The sequence below is a fragment of the Larimichthys crocea genome, chromosome VIII (genome assembly GCF_000972845.2).
Source record: "Larimichthys crocea isolate SSNF chromosome VIII, L_crocea_2.0, whole genome shotgun sequence".
Classification (NCBI taxonomy): domain Eukaryota; kingdom Metazoa; phylum Chordata; class Actinopteri; family Sciaenidae; genus Larimichthys; species Larimichthys crocea.
Genome location: NC_040018.1, coordinates 24,651,733 through 24,673,846, shown reverse-complemented (window position 1 = coordinate 24,673,846; position 22,114 = coordinate 24,651,733). Strand labels below are relative to the sequence as shown.

The 22,114-nt window shown below is 36.6% G+C and overlaps 2 protein-coding genes across 2 annotated transcripts in view; both read right to left on the bottom strand.

The window, feature by feature from the left end:
- Positions 1 to 4,108: 4,108 nt before the first annotated feature.
- LOC109138398 (macrophage mannose receptor 1) lies at positions 4,109 to 7,181 on the bottom strand. The gene is made up of 3 exons (XM_019258371.2): positions 5,977 to 7,181; positions 5,092 to 5,360; positions 4,109 to 4,840 (listed from the first exon to the last, which is right to left on the bottom strand). Exons 1-3 carry the CDS (start codon positions 6,272 to 6,274, stop codon positions 4,646 to 4,648), a joined length of 762 nt encoding a protein of 253 aa, XP_019113916.2. The 5' UTR covers positions 6,275 to 7,181; the 3' UTR covers positions 4,109 to 4,645.
- A 557-nt stretch (positions 7,182 to 7,738) lies between these two features.
- glo1 (glyoxalase 1) overlaps positions 7,739 to 22,114 on the bottom strand; it is an 18,497-nt gene continuing 4,121 nt past the window's right edge. The window contains exons 2-6 of the mRNA XM_010731826.3: positions 9,805 to 9,887; positions 9,534 to 9,674; positions 9,218 to 9,285; positions 8,785 to 8,874; positions 7,739 to 8,185 (exon numbers count right to left, since the gene is read on the bottom strand). Of these exons, the coding sequence (XP_010730128.1) occupies positions 8,094 to 8,185; positions 8,785 to 8,874; positions 9,218 to 9,285; positions 9,534 to 9,674; positions 9,805 to 9,887 (474 nt within the window). The 3' untranslated portion in view covers positions 7,739 to 8,093. The remainder of the gene's footprint in view (positions 8,186 to 8,784; positions 8,875 to 9,217; positions 9,286 to 9,533; positions 9,675 to 9,804; positions 9,888 to 22,114) is intronic.

Below are 22,114 nucleotides of genomic sequence, written 5' to 3'. Positions count from 1 at the left end.
GATGGTTGAGTTAATTGAGCTGCCACCTTCCAAAATATATGCAAATCACAGGCGACGCTTTAATTTGTAGTCAAATTAGCTGCTGTTTTTCTGCTGTATGGGTCAACTGCAACCCAGGGAGACAAATGCAGATAGTAATTTGCACTTAACAAGGCAGCAACCTTTTTTTTTTAAATAGGACCATTTTTATTATCAGGTTGAATTCTCATTTCATTTTCACTGTGTGTGCACTGTCCTCCAGAGGTCTGGAACCAGGGTGAATAAAGTGACTTCCTCTCAGTTTATCTTCTAAAGAGTAATTAAACTGATATCTGATCATGACAATCTATAAAATAAATAACATTTATTTAAAAAGACTGTAATATGTGAACCCAAACAAACAATAATCAATAAAAAGAATATTTACATGCCATTATATAAAAGATATAAAAGACTGATATATTAAATCTTTCTAGTTTTGCTCCGCAGAACTGTAGGTGGAACAGTAAAGAAAGGAGTTGAGATATATGAATTAGAAAAACCCAGTCAAACTATTTTTAGCCCTGTCTTGCTTCTTTCAGAGTGCCAAAGCTTGTAAGCTGCTGTCTTCTCTCTCTGGGAATATGGCGAGATAACTCAGAGAGACCGAGTCATCTCAAGCTCACCAAAACAGAAAACAAAAAGCTGAGTTGAAGGTTTCATGTCTAGAGACAAGTCACTGCTGGATCACTGGTCCACTTCGCCACTTAGCTGTTTAGTCATACAACATGCAATTATTTCAAATCAGGTTTAACATGACTAAGGAATGCTCCTGATTTTTAGGCTTCTGTTATCAGACAGATGAGGAGCAGGGCTGGACTGAAATAATAATGACCAGCTGTTTCTGGATTCTCAGTGGACACAAGTCACGTTTTATCACTCAGATGTCAGTTAATTCTATCCTTTTTGAGCCCCGAAACACAGTTGGCTACTTCCTCTGACTCATTCTAATTTTCACCTGTCGGAAACCATGAGCACAATCAAAAGGCAAGAGAAGTGAGCTCATACACAGCACATAGAAGATATGGTTAATGGCATCTAAAAAAGGATGCTTTCTCATTTCAGTGAACATTAGGGTGTCTGTTACCTGAGCATGGTTACAGCAAAGCAAAGACAATGGGCTGCACATATCTTTTCCACATGTGAAATGAATCATGGTTAGGACCCCTGATGAGGCAAGGGAGTTTGTAGCATGTTCTCTCGTGTCTGTGTAGGTTCTCTCTGGGTACTCCAGCTTCCTCCCACAGATAAAAGTCATGCAGGTTAATTGGTGATGATAAACTGCCTGTACTTATGAATGATTGATTTAGATGTGTCAGTCCAGGGTGTATCCCACTTCATGCCCAATCAGCTAGGATCGGCACTAGCCCCTCAAGACCCTGATGAGGACAAGTGGTCATGGAAAATAAATAAAAAGAATCATGGTGGAATAAATATATTATTTATCATGAAAATAGGGGATTTTGAGAAATCATCTCTAAGATTGGTACAGTTGTTGTTGAAGTTGGAATGAAATATTTTTACCTCTTTTTATGAAATGATTGTGACAATGTGATTTATGCTTAATAGATGAAGTTTATTTTCTCAAAACCTTATTGATCAGTCTCTTTCAAACATATCACAATGAAAATTAAACCATAATTAACCTGATGTGTGTAAATGGGAATAAAAAAAGAGGAATGTGACTGAAAACAAAATTATTCCAACAGTGTAGTATAATAGAACAGTAATTTTTATCATCCAACAATACATGGCACAAATCTCTCTTCTAGTCTACTTTGAACAAAAAAGCTAACATCAGCATTCTAACACTCTCACAAAGACAATGATTGCATGCTAACATTAAGCAACTATAATATTTAAGATGGTATTTTAGTTCAGCATGTTAGCATGCAACATCTGGTACAAAACATCTGTCTAGTGTTTCCCCGTGCACCTGCATGCATGTCTTTCACTGTTTCACTGTGACTGTTGCTTCTATTGTGACAGACTGATATGTTTTTTTTTAAATCATATGCTTCTGTTTTGCATGTGTCAGTGTCTAATAATACAGCACTTTTTTTTAGTCCATATTTCTACTACATTTCATTGTTTTGCATGCCTTGTATTAAGAGCCGTGAGTCATTTTGTTGTTCTGCATCCCCATCTGGATCAACCTCTCATTATGAGCTAGCCTATGTAACAAACAGGTCATATTTGACTGATGTCCATTAACCACTCATGCACAAGGACTGGTAGCTCAACAGGCTGGAGAGAAAACCTATTGAGATTATGCATATCTTGCTGTCATATAAGATGATGATGAGGTCAGCTAGGTCACATGGAAGTCATCTGATAATGATATGTTGCATGAGTAGCTGATTGCATAACTGCTGGAGCCTCACACATGAAGATTCTTTGACTTGTGTGCTATGTAGGATTAAGGTGAAGTGTAAGGGCATCTGCCTTACTTGTGACTCCTTGTGACTTTAGGCTCACCGTACACCGCTTTTTAAATCATGAAATGTGTGTTTCCTGGATGTGAAAAAACAATTTACAAGTATATTTTGAATGCTCCTACTCCACACAGTGCTGGTTAAGGCAAACCAAAGCCCAGAATACAACATCACCACCCAAATGAAAGACTAGCCAAGTAACGCAGACTGTATTCACTATGATGCGTCTGTTAGAACTCTTTTTCAAGCCTGTTGATGCATATTTAAAGCTAAATGATCACAGGCTTATTTATGCAGATTCTCTGCATCATTAAATGATGGTCCCCAGAACTGTAACATGAACCACATCAAGATTTGCTTAAGAGTACCCTCTAGTGGTAAACTAAATTATACAGGAGGTATGGATACGAACAGTAGGTATTCCTTCTTCTATAGATCACAATAACAATAAATGTCAATATTATAGGTATTCTGATTATTATTGACATACCATTGTAGACTATTTATATATATGAGGTATATGAGCATGTATACACAGGAATATTAACTTTACACACTCCAGTTATACTACAAAAAAGACATTTCAATAAGAATACCACAAAGGGAAAATATATTACTAACATGACAAATATGTATTACTGTAAGGAAAAATAGATTCACATTTGGGCACATTTAAAGATGTCAAATGTCAAACTCTTGAACTGCCCAAACATACATATATTGTAATACAACTGAATTAAATTTTAGTAAGAGCAAGAACATTATCTTGTTACGTAACAAGCAAGACTAATATCAACATATTATTAAATTGGGATAAAGTTATTTTCTTTAAAATCTTTTGCATGAATTGTAATAATTTCTTTCTGTTTGAATTAATTACAAAACTTAATTTGTAATTATTAAAAAAGAAACATTCAATAAATTACCACTTATTTATTTTACCAAAAAGCCAATTAAGTGTACGCAGGTGGGCAAATACATGTTCTCTTGTTGCCTTTTATATATAGCATATGTACTAAATACAATATTATACTAGTAAGGATGCAAACTGCTTGTCAAGTCAAAGTGGTAAATGGTGGTGATGATTCTGATGTTCTGTACTGTAAATAGAACATAAAGACACTTCTCAATTACTGATGATTATTTCATGAGTGAGTTCACTTACTTGAAGCTACATTCTAATGCAAACACAACCAAAAGTTAAAAAAACAACATCTTGAACCTGATATCAGTCTCAAATCATTTAACAGATCTTTTAATAATACAAAGCTTGCACTAGACCAACTAGACAACTGGTCATGCTAAATATAGCCCCTCTAGTACTGTTAGGGTACTTATTGCTGCACTAACATGTCCTAGTTGCATTGTACCATCATTGTTTCCCTTTTTTGTAAGTTGCTTTGGATAAAGTGTCAGCTAAATGACTAAATGTAAATGATCAAAGGTTTGTTTGCTTCTTAAAGTTTATAAAGATCCCTTGCAAAACTTTTGCATCCTCTTAACATAATTTAAGTTAAAATTAAATCAATGTTTAGTTTAGGGATTTAGGTTTAATTTAAAATATTAAACTGAAGATCTTCCCATGCAAGTCGTCATGTTTAAGCTACAGAATAGGTAATTCGTCCATGTCTTCTAAATTGATCATTGTGATCATCTCTATGAACAAATACATGCATATGAATATGTAGATTTGGGCGCCAGAGGCAATCTGGTTTCCATTTGTAGTCAAGTAGTATTGGTCAATCACATTTGCAGGCTTTGGTTGTAACAGTCCATGTGGAGAGGAAAGAGCCTGGAGAAATGAAGAGCCTGAAATGAAATCTTGGAAGCCATTGGCTATCTTTTTCTTTTGTTAGGTTGTACTTATATGTATGTGTCTGTTTTTATAGATAAGCAAAAATTCTGCAAAGTTACTAATAAGACAGAGGAAGAGGAAGCAGAGGAAGTCTTGTCCAGGATATGCATAATCTATTTTCCAGGTATCCGCTGGCTACACCTAAAGCCCAGAAACCCTAGAAAGCCTAAATCATAATCAGCTCCAAGCTTGACCTTGACCTGTATGAACGTTTCAGACTCCAGCTTCCTCCACTACTATTAGGGACGTGGAATTGTTTCAGGAGAACAGAGAACTTTAACAATTCATTAAGTCACACCACCAATAATATATCTTGGTCATGGTTTGGACTCTCATGTTACTTATATTTGTATAAGCTGCAGAGGAAGTGTCTTTTCTCAGTACAGTTCATTGTCTTCCATTGGTCATTATTGAGATCCAGGGCACCACAGTGTTGATCCTGAGCGGGACACTGAGGGAGATAGGAACTCTTCATCTTTGCTCCATTGGTCCACACCCAATAACCAGCCAGGAAACGCAGTCCAATCCACACCTACAGGAAACAACAGGAGCAATTGGTGTGAAAGTACAGAGAAAACAGTGCAACACGTAATCACTGTTTCTCTCTAACTCCTATGCTTTTATACTTTTAACATACACGCTTGGCTGCTGCATAACATTAGCTACTTTGCCTCTCATTTTCCTTTGCACATCCACAATGAGTATAGGCAACAGGAAATGAGATTGATTAAGTGAAAGCAAATAAGTGTACGGTTCTTAAAATAACCACAAGTGACATCAAACCTCATCAGTGACTGTCTCCTCTATTTTCTTTCTGTTCCACACAAGGGTAGGAGATTCTGGCAGGCAGGCAAGGTCGTGATGGTACGTGCTGTTCAAAGCACTGGGCAGCTCGTTACAGTGCAGCAATGCTTCTTCCCATGTCTTCATCTCCTGGACCAGAATCATGTTTTCATTGATACACAAGAAGTGATTATGGCCCTTACAGTCAGTACTCATCCAGTCTGGGGATGACAAATTCTTTATGACACAGTGGCCATCACCCGGTTCACCTACAAGAACAAGAAGAGACTAAAATTTAGGGTAGTTAGGGTAGTATGACAATGTTTTGGTAAACCTAAGAATGATTTAAGTTATGTCATCAGAAATTCTATAAAATACTGAGCTCACAGAAGTATTTTTTACCGGCCTTTGAGGGCTATGCCCACTGATACTTAACTCCCTTGAACTATCAACAACTAATGGTGTAGAGGCTGCAGTGATATCTCAGGAGACATTTACATAAGTTTATTATACACTCTGAATAATGCAATTCCAGAATGCATGTGTCATCTTAGACCTGCAGTTGTAAGACTAACCTCAGTCGAGAAACACTCAGGAATGCTGTAAAGACTTAGCAAACTAATATACAATAATTATTTCATTCTCAAACTGTTGTTTGCCACTACAATGGCAAAATTGGTTCCATTCCATAGCATGGCAAAACAGTCCTACAGTGAAATTTTGATTGCATCTAGAGTGGCTGTACCAAAGGTTAACACACAAGGATAGGATTAACAATATTCATTAAATCACACTTGAATTCCTTAAACTACAATGACAGGTGTTCTGAGGAAGGACTTAAATATAGCACTCAGTACTTTAAAATTTTCTGCTCACTCTGCTCACCTAAATTCCAGTTGAAGAAGTTGGCCAATTCTCCATTTTGGGACCATTTCCACTCGGTCTTGTTCTTCTTCAAACCAATCCAGCCTTCAAAAAATGTAAGATTATTTGCCTCCTCTAGGCTTCTGATTGTGACCAAATCAGTATGGTGCTCTTTGCAGTAAGTTTTAGCCCTTTGCCAGGTGTATGAATTATTAACTTGGACAACCATTGAAATATTCTGGTCTGAAGGCTGGGCATACAGAGGAGCAGGGAGGATGAAGATGAGGATGAGGAGAAGACAGGGGATGTTACTCTCCATTTTCTCTTCCTGTTACATTTAATAAAACACAAAGCAATGATTACAACAGTCTATTACTTTAATTACAACATGCAATTTATTTTTTGGTTGATCCATCCATCTATTCATACATATAGTTCCATTTTGAGGAATATCTGGCGACTTTAAGCCATAAACATACATATAATAGTGGTATAACAGATCAACATGATTAGGTAAGTCAAACATGAATTCAGTCGGTTGCCTCTTTGGTAAACGGTAGCTGCCTGTCTGTAAATGCCACCAGAGCACAGTTAAGAATTGAACTCTAATGATATTTGAAACTATAAAACTAACACTGTTAGTGATTTTTTTAAGCAACAACCCAGCCTGTTTCTATGTTAATACTTACCTTAAATGATGGCACAAAGTGTAGAGGAATTGATGAAAACAGAAGACGCTCCTAATTTAAAGACCGAGCTGTGTATTGTGTTTGACCTATGGCAACAGGTTTTCAATACATCACCTTTCAGAGTGATGGATACACAGTGATGGAGTGATACACCTCATTTCCAACTAATCTGGCCATTAAGAGGAGTTTATAAAAACAACCCAACGGTCAGGGCCATTGACCTGGGTGTCGGCCAAACAAACAAATTAAATTGTTTTTATCGTCAGTAGTTTCCCTGATGCAAAGCAGTGAAATGTTCTTGTGCTCATAGTTCCCATAATCAGACAAATCATCTTACCTAATTTGGCTTTTAAATTTATGCAGCTTTGCATATGTTTTTACAAGAAGTAATAATCAAGTAATAAGAACCCTTTCTTTATTAGACTTTGACCAACTAAGCCACTGCACCTGCACACAGAATACAGCTTAAGAAAAAAATAGCAAAATATCAAAGGGTCTGAGTTGTATCAGAACGCACATTTATCAGGTTCACCGAGCCGTTAGAAAAAGCGTAGCTTTAAGCCTTGTCTTGTATTAATGCATTTACAAGTACACCCGCAGGAACTATAAGCAAAAAAGACACACTGCAGCAAAGGGGAGGTAGGCCTAATACTAAAGCCCAGAGATTTGGCAGGTTCATGGTAGCATTTTCACCAAATCCATGCCCATACTGAAAGAAATTGTGACTTGCCAGTTGTTAACAGTACTTTATCAAAGCAAAAAAAAAAAAAATGCATGGACACGAAATAAAGTTTGGTTGTTCCTGTGTGGTCTTGAAAAATAGCCTAGATTAAAAGCAGAAGGTAAAGACTGTTTAAAGCTTAGACCTTTCTGTTGAGTTCATACAATAGACATTGTGTGATCTACAATGAAATTTCAATATGTCAACAAAATAGTAAAATGGAGATGGAGGTGGTATATGTGTAAATAAATTCTAAAAAACATTAAATAATATTTAGTTTATGGCTCCTATGTCCTAAGACTGAACTGCATAACTTTCATATCTCGACCATACCTAAATCCTAAAAACTAAAAGAAATGACACATCACATTCATCTCAACAGTGGCTTTCACATTTATTACACAGTAACACCTCTTTATTTCAGCATCACTTTTTGAAGACACAAACTGAAGATGGTAGACAAACTCAAAAGCTGTACAAAGCAAGTTGTGAGCTGTAGCAATAAACTCAGGTATCTGATCTATTTCTTTATCAACTGTCCAATATTAGTCCAGCCTGTAGCAGGGCACACTGATTGTCATTGTGCAAGTGATGCTGCTCATTTCCCCCCCCTCAGCTTTCCGGCGCATGTTTCTAAATTTTTTGCTTAATCTCGAACTTCTGCTCTTCCAGTGAAGCGACCACAGAGTCTGGCCCGTAAGGACTGCAGCAGGTGGCGTGTTTTTGTTTTAGGAGGTAATGGACACCATATTGTTAGGACTCAGGATCTCAATCCAGTAACCATCAGGATCCTGAATGAAGGCCAAACCTTTCATTTTACCTGAGGAGAAAGGGAACACAAAGGAGGTGGGGTAAGTTAATACTGCATGATTAAACATAAATACAAACAGAAAAACTTTCCACAAGTATATCTTCTACACAGAGCAATCATCATTCAAATGTAAATACAGACGTTGAGGAGGTGCTTTCTGTCATGAGTCAGTACATGGAAAGTTATAGTCATATAATACAGTATACATACGGCGTGCAAGTACAAAGACTTCTGATTACAATCAAGAGGACTTCTGTTAAAGCTGCCTACAATTAACTCATTTTGGTGTAGCAAGCGTTTCACCAACCCAATGTGTCCAACTTAACGTGAAAAGAATAACAGAGAATTAGCAAATGATTAAGCTGCTGCTGATGCATTGGGACACGATGAAAGAAACTGTATGAAAGATTTTTTTTTTGATTTGATTTTTGAGAATCTGAATCAAGGATTTTCTTTTCTTTAATGAATGGTTTCAGGCCTAATATCACTATTAATAAGTGTATATGGGAAGTTTAAACGTGACCAAAAAAAAAGTACTAAAATGCCTTCAAGTTTGATCTATTTCAACCATCTATGACCCTCATACTCACAAACACTTCTCATCTTACCATCATCCGGCTTCTTGACAAATGTGACTCCTTGCTCTTCAAACAGTTTGCAGGCTGCATAGACGTCAGGAACTGCGATTCCAATGTGTCCTGTTGAATATATACATCCACAGTACAGTTACACATATCCACAGTTTGCCCTGGTGAGCAGATACATTTACATATGTACATGCAGATATACCGTACATATCTCCATGCCTCATATTTAAAAATGAAACTATGTATTAAGAAAAGATACATTTGACGTTTATCTAGATTTTACTGCTAAAAAAGTGTGTTTTAATTCTATTATTAAGTGTTGCTGTGATCACATATTGTGTGCCTCAAAATGAGAAAAAAAAGTCTTGAACTTGTAAATCTCACTTTCCATGACACTTGAAATTCAATTTTATTGGTCTTTCCTGTCTGATTATAAACAAAGAAGAAATTGTACCAAAGCCACGTGGATCTGAGTTTCCGTTGTGATAAGACTGGCTCTCATCAGACTCTGAGCCCCAGTTACTGGTGGACAGGAGTGACGACAGGAGGAATAGAAATAAGTAGAAGAGGAAATGAGGAAGGAGAGAAAGGCACAAAAGACAATTATGAGATCAAGTGTAATCACATTTTCCAATTGTAGCTTCTCCAGTTAATAACTGCAGAATTGTTGAGGACTGTAACCTTTATCAACAGAGTTTTGACCAGTGTCCCTTAAAGATTTCAATTGTGCTTTTGACTTTCATTACTAATTTCAGGAGATAGGCCCTTACTGTGTCAGCTCAATGGTGGCTCTTCTAGAAAAGGTCCAGGCAGTCTGTTCTTTCACATCTGCAGGAATCTCTTTCTTGTCCTCGTAGCCCAAGAAGAAGAGAGAGAAACGCATGGAGGGGAAGTCAAACTTTTGCAGGAGCCTGGAAGATTTTACACACCAAAGAGAAAACTCCAGTTTACATATAGAAAGCAGTCTCAACACACAGAGCTGAAGACATTCATTCATTGTGTCACTTTTTTTTTTAGGAATAATTTGTTGTAAATACTCACGTCATGCCGAGGATCCTGGTGTAGAAATCCAAGGATTTAACTGGATCTTTAACCCGCAGCATAGTCTGCTGCATCATGAAATCCTAAGACACAGAAACACAATAAGTGAGCTTTACACATAACACTGTACGTCAAGTGGTCAGCAACCCTATTCAGCAATCACAATCAATACAAGATGGTGAGTTATCATTTCTTTGAAATGCAGATGGAACACAAATTAAGATTTTCCAGTATGTAGCATTCAAATACAACAACTATTCTGGTATCTCAAAGTATGAATTTAGATTTATCTACTGCATGAGCATGTATTTTTCAACCAATACTATAAATGTTAACAAACATCAAATAAGATAACAAATAATTTAGCATTTCTGTCTTTTAAAGAGAAGTTCATAACATGCAGTTAATGCACACCAGAGGGTAAGACGGGGTAGATGTTGTGAGCACAGTTGGATGATTTAATATTCCATAGCTTTGTCTGACTGGCAAGAAAAATGTTGACATCAGGAACAACTATACTTAAAGCCTAAGTTTTTTTAAATAAGAATTAAACATTAATAATTTTTAAAATGTTGCAATATGATGATATGTAATAATGTTACTGCTTATAATTCTTAGACATTTATATTCACATGCTAAATGTGTCTGCAAACAAATTTGGCATTTCCAGAACAGGAACCAAAATACTCACCAATCATTTGCTTTGACTGTCATTCATACATTTTATATAAGCTACCGTAGCAGACTGCCCATTGTGAAACTTTGTGATTTTCTTGGTACAGTATGTCCTTGGCATGTTTTTCTCCAGAGTACAAGGTAATAAATTGGTATGTTTGAGGCCTCGGTTCTGTTTAGATTGCGATACACTATCCATTGATGGCAATCATCTGTAGCAGAGCACAACAACTACGATTAATTGCTAAAACAGTAACTAGAGGGGGCTATATTAGCAATGACCAGATTGTTAGTATACTAGATTGGTCTAGTGCAAAGCTTTGTGTATTAAAGATCTGTTAAAGATCGATTTGGGGACTGATATCAGGTGCAAGATGTTGTTTTTTTTAACTTTTGGTTGTGTTTGGCATTAGAATGTAAAGCTTCAAGTAAGTGAACTCACTCATGAAATAATATCAGTAATATTGAGAAGTGGTCTTAGGGTCTTTTACAGCACAGAACAATCAGAATCATCACCACCACCATTTAACCCGTTGACTTGACAAGCAGTTTGCATCCTTACAGTATTAAGATTTGTATTTATACATATGCTGTATAGAAAGAAAAGCAAACAAGAGAAACAGTATTTGCCCACCTGCGTACACTTAATGTGGCTTTTTGGTAAATAAATAAATGGTAATTCATTGAATGTTGCTTCTTTTTTAAAATATACAAATTAAGTTTTGTAATTAATTCAAACAGAAAGAAATTATTACGAAGTCAATAGTCAATTCATGCAAAAGAATTTAGATAAAAAAAACTTTATCCCAATTGTTAATAATATGTTGAATAGTAGTCGTGCTTGTTACGGAACAAGATTAAGGTGCTTGCTCCTTACGAAAATTTAAATATTTATAATTCAGTTTGTATTACAAGTATAGGTAAATGTTTGGGGCAGTTCAAGAGTTTTGACTTTGACATCTTTAAATTCCCAAATGTGGAAGCTATTTTTCCTTATCATTAATAACAGATTTGTCATTTAGTAATATATTTTCCCTTTGTGGTATTCTTAGTGAAATGTCTTTTTTTTGTAGTAAATAACTGGAGTGTGTAAAGTTAATTTCCTGTGTATAAATGCGCATATAATACCTCATATTATAAATATATAGTCCCTACAATGTATGGTCCAATAATAATCAGAAAGAATACGCATAAATATTGGACATTTATATTGTTATTGTGACTATAGAAGAAGGAATACCTACGTTCGTATCCATACCTCCTCTATAAAATTTAGTTTACCACTAGGAGGGTACTTCTTAAGCAAATCATGATGTGGTTTCATGTTACAGTTCTGGGGATCATCATTTAATGATCAGAGAATCTGCATAAATAGCCTGTGGATCATTTAGCTTTAAATATGCTGTCACAGGCTTGAAAAAGAGTTCTGACAGACACATCATAGTGAAATACAGTCAGCGTTACTTGGCTAGTCATTTTTCATGTGGGTGGTGATGTTGTATTTTTTCTGGGCGTTGGGTTTGACTTAACCAGCACTGTGTGGAGTAGGAGCATTCAAAATATACTTGTAAATTGTTTTTTTTCACATCCAGGAAACACCACATTTCATGATTAAAAAGCGGGTGGTAAAACGGTGACCTAAAAGTCACAAGGGTCACAAGTAAGGCAGATCCCTTACACTTCACCTTAATCCTAACATAGCAACACAAGTCAACGATCTTCATGTGGTGAGGCTCCAGCAGTTTATGCAATCAGCTACTCATGCACATATCATTATCAGATGACATTCCATGTGACCTAGCTGACCCATCATCATCTTAATATGACAGCAAGATATGCACAATCTCAATAGGTTTTTTTTCCTCTCCAGCCTGTTTGAGCTAACCAGTACCTTGTGGCATGAGTGGTTAATGGACATCATCAAATAGGACTGTTTGTTACATGGCTTAGCTCATAATGAGAGGTTGATTGATCAGATGGGTATGCAGAACAACAAAATGATTCAGGCTCTTATACAAGGCATGCAAAACAAGAAATGTTAGTAGAATAATGGACTAAAAAAAAAAAAAAGTGCTGTATTATTGACACTCAACTGACACATGCAAAACAAGAGCATATGAATTTAAAAAAACATATCAGTCGTGTGTCACAATAGAAGCACAGTCACAGTAAAACAGTGAAAGAAGACAATGCCATGCAGGTGCAACGGGGAAACACTGACAGTGTTTTGTAAGGTACCAGAGGTTGCAGCTCTCTCAACAACAACCAGAAACACAAAACAAAACATAACAACGGGATTGGAGATGGTATTTAGTAGATGTTAGCATGCAACTCTGGTACAAAAAAATCTGTCTAGTGTTCCCGTGACACCTGCCATGCATGTCCTTTCACTGTTTTACTGTACTGTTGCTTCTATTGTGACAGACTGATATGTTTTTTTTAAATCATATGCTTCTGTTTTGGCATTGTTTGTCAGTGTCTAGATATAGCACACTTTTTTAGTCCATATTTCTTAACTTACCTTTCATTGTTTGTTTGCATGCCCTTGCATTCAAGAGCGTAATCATTTGGTTGTTCTTCATCCCCAATCTGGATCCACCTTCTCATTATGAGCTAGCCTAGAACAAACCAGGGTCATATTGACTGTGTCATTAACCACTCATGCATCAAGACTGGTACTCCAACAGGCCTGGAGAGAAAACCTATTGAGATTGTGCATATCTTGCTGTCATAGAAATGATGAGAGGTCAGCATGGTCACATGGAAGCATCTGATAATGATATGTTTGCATGAGTAGCTGATTGCATAAATGCGGAGCCTCACACATGAAGATTCTTTGACTTGTGTGCTAGTCAGGGTTAAGGTGGATAAAGTGGAAGGGCCATCGCCTTGACTGTGACTCCTTGTGACTTTGAGGCTCACCGTCACAACGCTTTTTAAATCATGAAATGGTTGTGTTTCCTGGATGTGTGTGAAAAAACAATGTTACAAGTATATTTGAATGCTCCTACTCCACCAGTGGTGTTAAGGGCCAACACCAAAGCCCAGAATACACATCACCACCCAATGAAAGACTAGCCAAGTGAACGCTTGACTGTATTCACTATGATGTGTGTCAGAACTCTGTTCAAGCCTGTGATGCCTATTTACAGCTAAATTGTACACAGGCTTATTATTTATGCAGATGTCTCTGATCATTAAATGAATGATGCCCCGAACTGTAAACATGAACCACAATACATGATTGCTTTAAAGAGTACCTCTCAGTGTAAACTACATTATAGAGAGGTAGATCGAACTAGTGATTCCTTCTTCTATAGATTCACAATAACAATACAATGTCAAATTATCAGGTATTTCTGATGTATTATTGACAATACCATTGTAGAACTATTTATAATATTGAGGTAATGAGCAGTGTATACACGGAATATTAACTTTACACCCCATTATCTACAAAAAAGACTTCAATAAGAATACCACAAAGGGACAAAATATACTAATGGACAATTGTATGACTGCTAAGAAAAAATAGATTCACATTTGGGCACATTTAAGATGTCGCAAATGTCAAACGTTTGAACTGCCCAATAAACATATACTGTATACAACTGAATTAATTTTAGTAAGAGGCAAGCAACATTATCTGGTTACGTAAACAAGCACAGACTAATATCAACATATTATTACAATTGGGAATAAAGTTTTTTTTATCTAAATCTTTGCATGAATTGTAATAATTCTTTCTGTTTGAAAATTAATTGACACAACTTAATTTTGTAATTATAAAAAAGAAACATTCAATGAATTACCATTTAATTTGATTTACCAAAAAGCCAATTAAGTGTACGCAGGTGGGCAATCACAGGTTCTCTGTTATTGCCTTTTATATATAGCTATGCTACTAAAATACAATATTATACTAGTAAGGATGCAAACTGCGTGTCAAGTCAAAGTGGTAAATGGTGGTATGAGTCTGGTCTGGCTTGTTAAATAGAACCAAAGAACTTGCTCAATTACTGATGATTATTTTCATGAGTGAGTTACTTACTTGAAGCTACATTCTAATGCAACACACAAACCAAAAAGTTAAAAAACACATCTTGAACCTGATATCAGTCCCAAATGCTTAACAGATCTTTTAATAATACAAGCTTGTCACAGACCACTAGACAATGGTATGGCTAAATATAGCCCCTCTAGTATCGGTTGAGGGTACTATTGCTGCACTAAACATGTCTAGTTGCGCATTGTACATCATTGTTTCCCTTTTTTGTAAGTTGCTTTGGATAAAGTGTCAGCTAAATGACTAAATGTAAATGATCAAAGGTTTGTTTGCTTCTAAAGTTTATACAAGATCCCTTCCAAAACTTTTGCTCCTCTAACATCATTTAAGTTAAAATTAAATCAATGTTTAGTTTAGGGATTTAGGTTTAATTAAAATATTAAACGGAAGGATCTTCCCATGCAAGTCGTATGTCTAAGCTACAGAAAGGTAATTCGTCCATGTCTTCTAATTGATCATTGTGAGTTTTCAAGGTAGAAAGAATCAGTCTCTTGGAAATTATGAGTTTAGCTTGACATCATCTCTATGAACAAATAACATGCATATGAATATGTATGATTTGGGCGCAGAGGCAATCTGGTTTCCATTTGGAGTCAAGTAATATTGGTCAATCACATTTACAGGCTTTGGTTGTAACAGTCCATGTGGAGAGGAAAGAGCCTGGAGAAATGAAGAGGCCTGAAAATGAAAATCTTGGAAGCCATTGGCTATCTTTTTCTTTTGTTAGGTTGTTACTTATATGTATGTGTCTGTTTATAGATAAGCAAAAATTCTGCAAAGTTACTAATAAGACAAGGAAGAGGAAGCAGAGGAAGTCTTGTCCAGGATATGCATAATCTACTTTCCAGGTATCGCGCGGCTACCCCTAAGCCCAGAAACCCTAGAAAACCTAAATCATAATCAGCTCCAAGCTTGACCTTGACCTGTTGAACGTTTCAGACTCCCAGCTTCCTCCACTACTATTAGGGACGTGGAATTGTTCAGAGAACAGAGAACTTTAACACTTCATTAAGTCACACCACCAATAATATATCTTGGTCATGTTTGGACTCTCATGTTACTTCATTTGTATAAGCTGCAGAGGAAGTGTCTTTTCTCAGTACAGTTCATGTTCTTCCATTGGTCATTATTGAGATCCAGGGCACCCACAGTGTTGATCCTGAGCGGACACTGAGGGAGATAGGAACTCTTCATCTTTGCTCCATTGGTCCACACCCAAATAACCAGCCAGGAAACGCAGTCCAATCCACACCTACAGGAAACAAACAGGAGCAATTGGTGTGAAAGTACAGAGAAAACAGTGCAACACTTAATCACTGTTTCTCTCTAACTCCTATGCTTTTATACTTTTAACTCATCAGCTTGGCTGCTGCATAACATTAGCTAATTTGGCCTCTCATTTTCCTTTGCACACCCAATGAGTATAGGCAACAGGAAATGAGATTGATTTAAGTGAAAGCAAAAGTGTACGGTTCTTAAACTAACCACAAGTGACATTCAAACCTCATCAGTGACTGTCTCCTCTATTTTTCTTTCTGTTCCACAACAAGGTAGGAGATTCTGGAGGCAGGCAAGGTCGTGATGGTACGTGCTGTCAAAGCACTGGGCAGCTCGTTACAGTGCAGCAAGCTTCTTCTCCATGTCTTCATCTCCTGGATCAGAATCATGTTTTCATTGATACACAAGAAGTGATTATGGCCCTTACAGTCAGTACTCATCCAGTCTGGGGATGACAAATTCTTTATGACACAGGCCATCACCCGGTTCACCTACAAGAACAAGAAGACTGAAATTTAGGGTAGTTAGGGTAATATGACAATGTTTTGGTAAACCTAAGAATGATTTAAGTTATGTCATCAGAAATTCTATAAAATACTGAGCTCACAGAAGTATTTTTTACCGGCCTTTGAGGGCTATGCCCACTGATACTTAACTCCCTTGAACTATCAACAACTAATGGGTAGAGAGCTGCAGTGATATCTCAGGAGACATTTACATAAGTTTAATATACACTCTGGATAAAATGCATTCCAGAATGGCATGTGTCATCTTAGACCTGCAGTTGTAAGACTAACCTCAGTCGAGAAAACACTCAGGAATGCTTTAAAGACTTAGCAAACTAATATACAATAATTATTTCATTCTCAAACTGTTGTTTGCCACTACAATGGCAAAATTGGTTCCATCCATACATGGCAAAATTAGTCCTACAGTGAAATTTGATTGCATCGAGAGTGGCTGTACCAAAGGTTAACACACAAGGATAGGATTACAATATTCATTAATCATTAAACTCAACACTTGAATTCCTTAAACTACAAGACAGGTGTTCGAGGACGGACTTAAATATAGCACTCAGTACTTAAAATTTTCTGCTCACTCTGCTCACCTACAATTCCAGTTGAAGCGTTGGCCAATTCTCCCTTTTGGGACCATTTCCACTTGTCTTTGTCTCTCAAACCAATCCAGCCTTCAAAAAGTAAGATTATTGCCTCCTCTAGGCTTCTGATTGTGACCAAATCAGTATGGTGCCTTTGCAGTAAGTTTTTAGCCCTTTGCCAGGTGTATGAATTATAACTTGGACAACCATTGAAATATCTGGTCTGAAGGCTGGGCATACAGAGGAGCAGGGAGGATAAGAGAGGATGAGGAGAAGACAGGGGATGTACTCTCCATTTCTCTTCCTGTTACATTTAATAAAACACAAAGCAATGATTACAACAGTCTATTACTTTAATTACAACATGCAATTTATTTTTTGGTTGATCCATCCATCTATTCATACAATAGTTCCATTTGAGGAATATCGGGCGACTTTAAGCCATAAACATACATATAATAGGGGGTAAACAGATCAACATGATTAGGTAAGTCAAACATGAATTCAGTCGGTTGCCTCTTTGGTAAACGGTAGCTGCCTGTCTGTAAATGCCACCAGAGCAGTTAAGAATTGAACTCTAATGATATTGAAACTATAAAAACTAACACTGTTAGTGATTTTTTTTAAGCAACAACCCGCCGGTTTCTATGTTAATACTTACCTAAATGATGGCACAAAGTGTAGAGGAATTGATGAAAACAGAAGACGCTCCTAATTTAAAGACCGAGCTGTGTATTTGTTTGACCTATGGCAACAGGTTTCAATACATCACCTTTCAGAGTGATGGATACACAGTGATGGAGTGATACACCTCATTTCCAACTAATCTGGCCATTAAGAGGAGTTTAAAAAACAACCCAACGGTCAGGGCCATTGACCTGGGTGTCGGCCAAACAAACAAATAAATTGTTTTTATCGCCAGTAGTTTCCCTGATGCAAACGTGAAATGTTCTTGTGCTCAAAGTTCCCATAATCAGACAAATCATCTTACCTAAGTTGGCTTTTAAATTTAGCAGCTTTGCATATGTTTTTACAAGAAGGTAATAATAAGTAATAAGAACCCTTTCTTTACTAGACTTGACCAACTAAGCCACTGCACCTGCACACAGAATACAGCTTAAGAAAAAATAGCAAAATATCAAAGGGTCTGATTTGTATCAGAACGTAATTTATCAGGTTCACCGAGCCGTTAGCGTGAGCTTTAAGCCTTGTCTTTGTATTAATGCATTTACAAGTACACCCGCAGGAACTATAAGCAAAAAAAGACACACTGCAGCAAAGGGGAGGTAGGCCTAATACAAAGCCCAGAGATTTGGCAGGTTCATGGAAGAAAGACTGGTAGCATTTTCACCAAATCCATGCCCACTGAAAGAAAGGTGACTTGCCAGTTGTTAACAGTACTTTATCAAAGCAAAAAAAAAAAATGCATGACACGCAGAAATAAAGTTTGGTTGTTCCTGTGTGGTCTTGAAAAATAGCCTAGATTAAAAGCAGAAGGTAAAGACTGTTTAAAGCTTAGACCTTTCTGTTGAGTTCATACAATAGACATGTGTGATCTACAATGAATTTCAATATGTCAACAAAATAGTAAAAATGGAGATGGAGGTGAATATGTGTAAATAAATCTAAAAACATTTAAATAATATTTAGTTTATGGCTCCTATAAGACTGAACTGCATAACTTTCATATCTCGACCATACCTAAATCCTAAAAACTAAAAGAATGACACATCCCATTCATCTCAACAGTGGCTTCACATTTATTACACAGTAAACCCTCTTAATTTCAGCATCACTTTTTGAAGACACAAACTGAGATGGTAGACAAACCAAAAGCTGTACAAAGCAAGTTGTAGCGGTAGCAATAAACTCAGGTATCTATCTATTTCTTTATCAACTGTCCAATATTAGTCCAGCCGGTAGCAGGGCACACGGATTGTCATTGTGCAAGTGATGCTGCTCATTTCCCCCCCCTCAGCTTTCCGGCGCATGTTCAAATTTTTGCTTAATTCGAACTTCTGCTCTTCCAGTGAAGCGACCACAGAGTCTGGCCCGTAAGGACGGCAGCAGGTGGCGTGTTTTTGTTTTAGGAGGTAATGGACACCATATGTTAGGACCAGGATCCAATCCAGTAACCATCAGGATCCTGAATGAAGGCCAAACCTTCATTTTACCTGAGGAGAAAGGGAACACAAAGAGGGTGGGGTAAGTTAATACTGCATGATTAAACAAAATACAAACAGAAAAACTTTCCACAAGTATACTCTTCTACACAGAGCAATCATCATTCAAATGTAATACAGACGTTGAGGGAGTGCTTCTGTCATGAGTCAGTACATGGAAAGTTATAGTCATATAATACAGTATACATACGCGTGCAAGTACAAAGACTTCTGATTACAATCAAGAGGACTTCGGTTAAAGCTGCCTACAATAATTCATTTTGGTGTAGCAAGCGTTTCACCAACCCAATGTGTCCAACTTAACGTGAAAAGAATAACAGAGAATAGCAAATGATTAAGCTGGAACACATAAAGAAACTGTATGAAAGATTTTTTTTTTTTCTCTGCTTGTCTTTTTGTCAAAAAGACAAGCAGAGAACTGAATCAAGGATTTCTTTTCTTTATTGAATGGTTTCAGGCCTAATTCACTATTAATAAGTGTAATGGGAAGTTTAAAAGTGACCAAAAAAAAAGTACTAAAATGCCTTCAAGTTTGATCTATTTCACCCATCTATGACCTCATACTCACAAACACTCTCATCTTACCATCATCCGGTTCTTGACAAATGTGACCCTTGCTCTTCAAACAGTTTGCAGGCTGCATAGACGTCAGGAACTGCGATTCCAATGTGTCCTGTTGAATATATACATCCACAGTACAGTTACACATATCCACAGTTGGCCCTGGTGAGCAGATACATTTACATATGTACATGCAGATATACCGTACATATCTCCATGCCTCATAGTAAAAATGAAACTAGTATTAAGAAAAGATACATTGACGTTTATCTAGATTTTACTGCTATTGCTTAATTCTATTATTAAGTGTTGCTGTGATCACATATTGTGTGCCTCAAAATGAGAAAAAAACGTCTTGAACTTGTAAATCTCACTTTCCATGACACTTGAAATTCAATTTTATTGGTCTTTCCTGTCTGATTATAAACAAAGAAGAAATTGTACCAAAGCCAGTGGATCTGAGTTTCCGTTGTGATAAGACTGGCTCTCATCAGACCTGAGCCCCAGTTACTGGGGGACAGGAGTGACGACAGGAGGAATAGAAATAAGTAAAGAGGAAATGAGGAAGGAGAGAAAGGCACAAAAGACAATTATGAGATCAAGTGTAATCACATTTTCCAATTGTAGCTCTCCAGTTAATAACTGCAGAATTGTGGAGGACTGTAACCTTTATCAACAGAGTTTTGACCAGTGTCCCTTAAAGATTTCAATTGTGCTTTTGATTCATTACTAATTTCAGGAGATAGGCCCTTACTGGTTCAGCTCAATGGTGGCTCTTCTAGAAAGGTCCAGGCAGTCTGTTCTTTAACATCTGCAGGAATCTCTTTCTTGTCCTCGTAGCCCAAGAAGAAGAGAGAGAAACGCATGGAGGGGAAGTCAAACTTTTGCAGGAGCCTGGAAGATTTACACAACCAAAGAGAAAACCAGTTTACATATAGAAAGCAGTCTCAACACACAGAGCTGAAGACATTCATTCATTGTGTCACTTTTTTTTTTTTAGGAAATTTGTTGTAAATACTCACGTCATGCCGAGGATCCGGGTGTAGAAATCCAAGGATTTAACTGGATCTAACCCGCAGCATAGTCTGCTGCATCATGAAATCCTAAGACACAGAAACACAATAAGTGAGCTTTACACATAACACTGTACGTCAAGTGGTCAGCAACCCTATTCAGCAATCACAATCAATACAAGATGGTGAGTTATCATTTCTTTGAAATGCAGATGGAACACAAATTAAGATTTTCCAGTATGTAGCATTCAAATACAACAAACTATTCTGGTATCTCAAAGTATGAATTTAGATTTATCTACTGCATGAATGTATTTTTCAACCAATACTATAAATGTTAACAAACATCAAATAAATAACAAATAATTTAGCATTTCTGTCTTTTAAAGAGAAGTTCATAACATGCAGTTAATGCACACCAGAGGGTAAGACGGGGTAGATGTTGTGAGCACAGTTGGATGATTTAATATCCATAGCTTTGTCTGACTGGCAAGAAAAATGTTGACATCAGGAACAACTAGACTTAAAGCCTAAGTTTTTTAAAATAAGATTAAACATTAATTATTTTTAATATGCTGCTCTAATTTAATTATCAGAATAATACAAAATAATACAGGTTTCTCATTATCGGCCCGATTTATATAGTCCACCCTAGGTTGTAAAAAAAACAATAAACAGGTGTAAATTATGTCATTAAAAAAAAGAAAAAGAAAAAAGAAGCAGTTTATTACATAGACATATATACATAGACGCCGCATTGACGGGTTGGTCGTTGGTCGCGATACGTAAACGGCGCCGCCATATTGGTTCGGGCAGATCTGCCGGTAAACTAATACAAGGAAATGGGACTGAACTTCATAAAGCGCCTTTCTACAAAGTTTTTAAGTTAATGTCTCTTATACACCCATTCACACACACTAATATATCTGGGAACAAACAGGCACCAAAAACAACGTATGTAACTTTTAAAGTGATGATTAAAATGTTTACTCCTTATGTAAGCACCAAACCAACGTATGTATTTTTCTAATGCTGAGTGTTTACAGCTACTGAATGTGTGTAACACTGTTACTGTGGATGATAAATATGAAATATTATATTTAACATTTAATCTGTGTCTATAATAACCAGATCCTGAAATGTAGATGTGACAAGAGGGTTTCTGAATAAAAGAGCACACAACACACACACCACATATACATACATATATCATATATATATATATATATATATATATATATATATATATATATATATATATATATATAAATTATATAAAATCACTTTAAAAGTTACATACGTTTGTTTTTGTGCCTGTTTTGTTCCCAGATATTAGTGTGGTGTGTGTGAATGGTGTATAGAGACATTAACTTGAGAACTTGTAGAAAGGCGCTTTATGAAGTTCAGTCCATTTTCCTTGTATTAGTTTACC

Coding starts and splice junctions, on each gene's coding strand:
- LOC109138398 (XM_019258371.2), bottom strand. CDS start 6,274: ATGGAGAGTAACATCCCCTGTCTTCTCCTCATCCTCATCTTCATCCTC. Junction 5,361..5,976: donor CTTCTTCAACTGGAATTTAG/GTGAGCAGAGTG, acceptor TTGTTCTTGTAG/GTGAACCGGGTGATGGCCAC. Junction 4,841..5,091: donor AGGAGACAGTCACTGATGAG/GTTTGATGTCAC, acceptor TGTTTCCTGTAG/GTGTGGATTGGACTGCGTTT.